Source organism: Echinops telfairi, unplaced genomic scaffold (assembly GCF_000313985.2).
Source record: "Echinops telfairi isolate 266 unplaced genomic scaffold, ASM31398v2 ScPeMD7_7406;HRSCAF=8444, whole genome shotgun sequence".
In the NCBI taxonomy this organism is placed as follows: domain Eukaryota; kingdom Metazoa; phylum Chordata; class Mammalia; order Afrosoricida; family Tenrecidae; genus Echinops; species Echinops telfairi.
In genome coordinates, this window is record NW_022111306.1 from 2914818 (window position 1) to 2922870 (window position 8053).

Below are 8053 nucleotides of genomic sequence, written 5' to 3' on the forward strand. Positions count from 1 at the left end.
TACTGGGTAGATAGAATAAGGTTTTCCAGTGAAATTCTCCTAAGACAGCCATATCCACCCTAAAAGAATGAGCGGGTACACTGTTGTGATTTGAGAAAAAAATAAATCAGCAGCACCACTTTCATGGCCTGTTTCTTAGCTACCATTGCAGGTTTCAATTTTCTTCAACCTTCCTCTTAACTAAGCTTTTGTTATTGTCGTGTATCCTTTGAGAAACTCTGTTAAGGAGGACGCTGTTGGAATCTCTTTAAATGGTTGCTCTAATCTTCTCGGCGGACGTCTGTGCCTTGATTGTAATTGGCCCAGCAGAAGCCCTCAGAAGCTCCTATTCTGATGGAATCCTATTTGGAAGGCACACTGATGAGACTAAGACCCGTGTACGATTATTGGGAGACCTCGTGTGCAGCCGTCCGCTGGTAGCTGAGACAAATGTAAACGCAATTTGTTGGGACTAAGCCAATCATTAATAAATTAGAACCGCAAAAGCAATACTCTTTTACTTACTTGTGTATATATTAATATAAGCCAGTTTGAAGGGATGAATTCTCTTCAATTTACAACATATCAAAATAGCAGTCTGGACATCTTCAAAGGATTCAAATCATGTGCCTTTTAAGTGCCCATGGAGTTTTGAGAAATGAAAGGAAGTCTAAGGGGTCAGAGCAGGGCTATTAGGGAACTAGGATGAGGTTTGTGGCTCTTTGGAATATTTTTCTTAAAAACGGAACTAAGTTTGCATTATTGAAAGAATGAGGTATATTTAATTTCTGATGTGAAAAAATTCCCAGGACACATTAAGTCCCCACCCACCCTAAAAAATATACAAAAATAAATATGGATATTCTAATTACTCTGTAAGAATAGGGTCTTTTAGAATATATATTGCTAATATTTGCATAAGGAAATACTAGATTGATGCACAAAAACAAGGGTGAGGAAGAAGGGAGACAGATGATTGAGCGACTTCTCATTGGACATCTCTCTCATTTTGATTTTTTAACAGTGTCATGAATCCCCTGTTAACTTTTCATTTTTTTCAACACTTATGAAAATATCCCTTTATTGAATCTTTATATTCATAAATAAAGATAGAACAGCAAATAAATTTCACATTTATTTTGTAAAACTATATGGGGAAATATATGTTGAAGAACTGACGATAAACAGTATACTTGGCAATTATTGTTTACTCTTTCAGCCATGTATCAAATGAAATTTCACGACAATCAAACAACATCAAAGTTGCAATTCTTTTTTATTTATAAGAAGCTTTTCCGCAGTGATACACATGCATTGAGAGTACATCATTAATGCTCACAACAGACTGGTAAATCAACTAAGGAGCCAGTAAATGGTCCTTGTGTATTCAGAAGCATGATGGGCAGGAAATAATAAACGATGTCTCATTCCCATTGTTAATGCGAGGCCTTACGACCAAGGACTGTGTCACAGAAGTATAGCGAGGGTCTTCCATAGACTATGCATCCTATTATCAATATGATTAAAAAACAAATGGAAAACAGACATTGATTATTGCATCATTGCACTTCTGCCTTGTTTCCCTCTTCATATCCTCTTTCTAGCCGCAAAATAATATTTTTCCCCTTGATGTAAATGCTAATGAAACATATGGATAACCTTTTTCTAGAGCTTGAAAGATGTTAATCTGCTAAAATAAATTGGTGTTTCCATTATAGTGCCTCATGTGAAGGAAATAAACTGTATCAATGGAAATAAAGAATCTGATAGAGTAAGTTGGAGGGGGCCATTCTTTCCATGCTCAGCCTCACCTCTCCAAAAGCCTTGCCTCCCGTTAGTTAAAACATACAAAAAGGAATGCTTTTATGACATTTTTGACAAATACTGGATTTTTTTGGTTGGTAAAACTATAACAATGCCCCACCCCCTAAGTAAGAGGGCATAGACCAAGTCACAAGGGACAAAACTTTTATTAATAGTTCAATCCTTTGGACTCATAAAAATATAATCCAACTAAAAATGATTTCTTTCTAATTGCCACCATGTAGACCAGTGGTTCTCAACCTGTGGGTGGTGCCCCCTTTGGGGGATCAAACAACCCTTTCACAGGGGTTGCCCGATTCATAACAGCAGCAAAATTACAGTTATGAAATAGCAACAAAAATAATTTTATAGTTGGGGGGTCACTACCACATGCGGAACTGTTTTAAAGGGTCATGGCATTGGGAAGGTTGAGAACCACTGATGTAGATAATGTCCTATCCAGAACCTTCCTCTTTGAATCCAATGTTAAAATCAAAAACTGCCTTTATATCATGTACTGCTATGCATTTAATAAGTGATTTCTAGTAATAATTTCATAGTTTCTTCAACCTGAGCTTCTCAAGTGCTAATATTATGACAGCAAAATACCTCTAATGTTAATAACACCTTCATTAAAGGACAAAAAAGCTCCAGCTATAATTTCATTTGTGTTTCTAATTTTTATTGAAAGGACCCTGGGGTACTATGGTTAAAGCACTCAATGGCTAATGGACAGGTCAGTGGTTTGAACCCACCAGGGGCTCTCTGGAAGGAGGGCATGGCATTCAGTTTCCATAAAGATTTACAGCCTTGGGAACCCTATACATCTGTTCTGTCCCATAGAGTCACTGTGAGCTGTTGTCAACTCACTGGCAGTGGGGAAGAATCCTTCCCATCCATTATGAATAGATACTTGGGTAGAGACATAGTTGATAACTTTTTCATGTTAGTCTTCTTATTCTGAATCATTTTGACAGAGAATAATCTTAATACAATTATTCTAATCCATTCTACCAAAATGCATCCTCAAATTTAACCTAGGGAAATCAAAACTCACTTCCACACAGTACGCTACGTGTGACTATTGACGGATGATTTATTCATATTACTGAAAATGGGAAACAAATGTATGTCCCTCCATAGATGACTAGATCAGTGAACTGGGACTAGCCATAGACTGAAGAAAGAACTCTCATGCATGCAATCATGTGAGTGACTTACAGAGGCATTAAGCTGATGCAAAGAAGCCAGTCCCAAGAGGTTATTTACTCTGTTTGTCTAAAAAGTCAAAACTATACTGGTAACGACAGACTTGTGGCCACCTGGAGTTAGGGGTAGGCGGAAAATGGGATAATTCAATGGAGACCTTTGGGATCATTCTTTATCTTGACAATGGCAGTGGTTAAACAGTTCTATCTATACTATTATAATTCACAGGATTATTAAAAATGCCGTGGCTCCAAATAGCTGTGTCTAAAACATGCATTATATTTCTGCACTAGCTTTTGACAAACTTTTGCATTTATCCCTGGTATTAAAAATGGTGATATCAACTTAATTCCTTTTCATATCAATTGCTTATATTTGATATAGGAACTCTTAGAGAATTGGTCCAAATTAGGAATCTGAATGGAGAAGTACAATTAAAAACAAAAACAACAACCTCACTGCTCAGGAGTCAATTCTGACTCAGGAAGGTTCTGTAGCATTACTAAGAGGTGTTCGTTTATCTTTTCTTTTTCTTATTTAGTAACCATTAGCTACAATTTTATTTGATTTTCTACTATTTCTTTAATTCCATTTAGACCCTTATGTCAAAGTATCTCTGATGTGTGAGGGTCGAAGATTGAAAAAGAGAAAAACAACCACAAAGAAAAACACTCTGAACCCGGTATACAATGAGGCCATCATTTTCGATATCCCTCCAGAGAACGTGGACCAGGTCAGCCTCTCCATTGCAGTCATGGATTATGACCGGTAAGTGCATCGGTCTCCCCGCTAAGGAACATCATTCTTGGCGGTGTTAGGTCCAGGCCCCCCAGGGGGTGAAGCAGAAGTCGCTGTTCCGTATGGTTCCCAAGGGTATGGCCTTCTGAGGTGCCTGTGGATGGGTTTGAACCACCCACTTTTGTCCAGTCCTTAATCATTTGTGTCACCCAAGGACTCCCCACAAAATGGGATGGTGCTTGATGTTTTTACTGCCACAAATATTTTCATTTAGATTGCAGGAGCTGAAAAAATGATTCACTCAAAATTCCGTATTTTCTATGCTACAGTATTGTTTTCCCTTTTTTCAAAAAAACATACTCTTGAATTAACAGCTGGGATATTTGCACTCCCTTTGCCAGAATGGGTCCAGAGCCGTAGTAGATAAAGAACAGAAGCTGTTGTGGGGAAGTCATCTTTGAGCCATCGCACTGGTGATGAGCAGCAGGACTTATTTCCCCGATGTGCTGACAGATGAACATCTTGATGTTGGCCCACACTCCATCAATAGTTGGCTGAAGGAAAGGAGAGCTATGGGATCTCTTGTGGATTCGTGTTTCACAGTTGTAAAATATTGGCCTTGTCTGCAATCGTGAATAGGGTGTATGTGGCATATAAAGGGAATAAGGGCCATAGGGATATAGCTCTGATGCTTTCACGTTCATGTGAACACTTGGCCTTGTCCTGTCCTGCCTCCTGCTAGCACGCTTCCCCTCTCGTAGAATACACCAAAGCTCTCCAGTACCGTTCAGAAGAATCTTCTTGACATGGCTTCCCACTTCACTCTCCCTTGAGTCTCCTTGCGTAGACTATGTGCCCACTTGATGTATTGACTTCTACTTGTGTTTCCCGGCACTGCTCATGTCAGCCATTCTATTAGGTCTTCCCAATGCAACTCTTTTGAACTCTGTCCCACTAAATTTTATACCTCTTATTTGGACCTTTTCTTTTTAGATTTATACGTCTTTGGGAAAAGAGTGCTATAGAGTTAAGCTACAAGAGTTCCAGCATGTAGACATGCCTTACTACATTTTTCAATCTAAGGATGACAAAGGTGGTGCCAAACACACACATAAAAATATATTTTTAAAAATCCATTTTATCATGAAAGTGGGAATAACCAGGACCATAGACACAAAGGAAATGAATGTACTACCTTCTGTTTGGGTTTGAAATCAAGAAAAAGTGCTTGTTAGGGTTGTATCCTCTCACCATACTTATTCAATCTATATGCCGAGCAAATAATCAGAAAAGTTGGATTAGGTGAAGAAGAATTCAACACCACGATCGGAGGAAGGCTCATTAACAAATGGCATTATGCAAATGACACAACCTTGCTTGCTGAAAGCGAGGAGGATTTGAAGCCCTTGCTGATGGGATCAAGGGTTGCAGTCCTCACCATGGATTACGACTCAATGTAAAGAAAGCCCAAATCCTCATAACTGGACCATAGGAACCACCATGATCAACATGGAAAAGATTGAACTTCTAGAGGATATCATCCTACTTGGTCCCACAATCAGTGCTCATGGATGTAGCTGTCAGAGATTAAACTGCGCTTGGTAAATCTGCTGCCCAAGAGCTCTTTAAAGTGTAGAAAATCAAGGATGTTACTTTGGGTACTGAAGTGTGCCTGATCCAAAAAATAAAAATACAATAAAATCCCACACCAAGCTCACTACCATCAAGTCAATACCGAATCCTAGTGATCCTAGAAGACAGGGTAAAACTGTCATTGTGAGTTCCCAAGACTGCAACTGTTTATGGAACCAGAAAGCCCCCTCTTTCTCACAAGGAGCAGCTGGTGGTTTCTAACTGCCAACTTCGTGGCTCATGGCCCGATGCTAACCACTGCGCCACCAGGGCTCCTGTGCCTGACTCAAGCCCTAGTATTGTCAGGTGCTCCATATGAAGTCCAAAAAGCTCCATGCATTTGAATCATGGTACTGGCAAAGAAGATTGAAGGTACCATGGGCTATCAGAATTACAAAGCTGAGTTGGACAAAGTACAGCTAGATGGCTCCTTTAGAAGCAAGGATGGTGAGATTTCATCACGTACTTTAGACATGTTATATGGCGAGACTAGTCCCTTGGTAAAGTAGAGGGGCAACAAAATAGAAGACTCCTCTCAAGGAGATGGATTGACGCAATGTCTGCAACAATGAGCTCGAATATCAGAACCATTTGAGGAGCAGGCGGTGTCTCGTTCTATTGTGCTCGAGATGGTTGTGAGTTAGAATCGACTTGGTGGCACCTACCAGCAATCACTGCCCTCTGACTGGGAGGTATTAAAACTAAGCCCTGGACACAGAAAATCAAATTGGGTCCATCATCTATTTTAAAATAAATGTGTATCAAAGTACAAAACAACTGTGATTACTTAAATTAGGTGTGTATGTTTGGAAAGCTACTGAGTTGGTTGACATGTCAACTCTAAAACTGGCATGAATATTTCTATCAGTTGTCCTTGGCTTGCTTTACCAGTCAGCCTAGTGACATTTCACAGCGAAGATTGAAAGCAGACACAGTGGAGCATCTGCTCCCAATTTTAGAAAAAGGGATCCTGAGGATAAATAAAGCAGGAAGATAAAAATATTTGCTACCTGAAAAAAAAATGACTTGTTTTTGACACCAAACATGCATCTGCAGATCAATTATAAGAAGAAAATAATGACACGTCCTTGAATCTTCTCCAAAGTGTCCTCACAAATGTCTCTTAACAATGATGGTCAGGAACTCTTGTATATTCTTCCTTTATGCTCTAGAGAGTAATTTATAGCAGCAGTCCATGAGTTAACTCCCCAATCCCAATTCCATCTCTGCCTCTTGCGAGGTGTGTAAAGGTGGGTCGCTTCCTTCACTTCTGGGGGCTTACTGTCCTTACCTGAAAACATGATGGTAATAAGGATACTCGTGATCATGTGAGGGGCTTGAGTGGGTCACTACGGTTCAATCACTTAGACTACTGCTGGGCATAAACTAAGCCCACAAAGCTATCAGCTATTATTTTGACTCTGATTGGTGTGCTCTTGGTAAGAAATCTAAACATCATTATCAAACATTATGTCTGTGGAACAAACAAGGTTTGATTTATATTATTTATATTTAATACTGCTTTCCAGAAAGAAAAGCATCACGTAGGTAAGGACATTCACACGACTGTGACTAGGAAAATGTGTTCAAATTACAGAGCACCAAATGGGCTTGTCTGTACTCCTTGCGCCATCCACTTTTAAATTCTGATCCTTTTTATTCAAACTTATTTAAGATTTTTCACTTGACCTGAAGAATTTCATAGGACCTCAATCTGCACTATGATCTATTATTATCTTTAGCAAAATCTAGTGATTGAATCCTAAGGCTAATGTTCTACTAGGATGTGTGAACGTCTTCCTTATCTTTGAATGCCTGCAATCACATGCCGCTCTGTGAATCGTAGGGTGGGACACAATGAGGTCATAGGCGTGTGCAGAACAGGACTGGATGCCGAGGGTCTTGGACGGGACCACTGGAATGAAATGCTGGCTTACCCTCGGAAACCGATAACCCACTGGCACCCCTTGTTGGAGGTGAGCCTTCTGACTGCCTGACATATTCTTTCTTTGTTATCTTGTTTGATTAAGTATCATTTGTTTACTAACATGTGTGTATAGTTTTATGCATTTATATATATGTTGTTACATGTTTGTTTGTTGGTTGGTTTGGCAAGAGATTGTTCTTGCCCTTGTTGCAGAGTCTTTAATGTCTGGTATTCAAAATTCGGTTTTCTCCGTTGGATTTCAAATATTGCTAGACTTTCTGAATTTGATATTTATCTAGACAGTAAGCCAATAGAAATGAAAATTCTTCTTTCCATAAGGAGAAAATGTATCTCAATGAGTAGTAGGACAATCGAGCACATTTATCACTAACTGGAAGCTAAATGTTGGTGATATGCTTATGTCAAATGTCACCTAAAGTTCTCCAGACTCCTTAAACAGAGCTACTGCTTGTTACCAAATGCAACTCCTTTGTGTAAAGAAAACAGATCTCTCTCCCCCAAATCTGGTCAGGAAGTAAAGTTTCACAGATTTGAAGATACTCAGTCAGCATGACTTCATGTTGTGTAGTCATGTGTGAGTTATTTTAACCTTTCAAATTTGTGCAATTATTTTTCCATAATAGTAATAAATTCATCAAAAAACACTACTGCTATGGAGTCGATTAAAACGCATAGTGACCCTAGACAGGGTTTCCCAGGATGTAAATCTGTACAGAAGCAGGTAGCCTCGTCTTTCTTCCTCTG

The 8053-nt window shown here is 39.2% G+C and overlaps 1 protein-coding gene across 1 annotated transcript in view; it reads left to right on the forward strand.

The window, feature by feature from the left end:
* The window catches only part of SYT10 (synaptotagmin 10), a 49646-nt gene that overhangs the window by 39883 nt on the left and 1710 nt on the right, over positions 1-8053 (forward strand). The window contains exons 6-7 of the mRNA XM_004700203.2: positions 3588-3759; positions 7208-7337. Of these exons, the coding sequence (XP_004700260.1) occupies positions 3588-3759; positions 7208-7337 (302 nt within the window). The remainder of the gene's footprint in view (positions 1-3587; positions 3760-7207; positions 7338-8053) is intronic.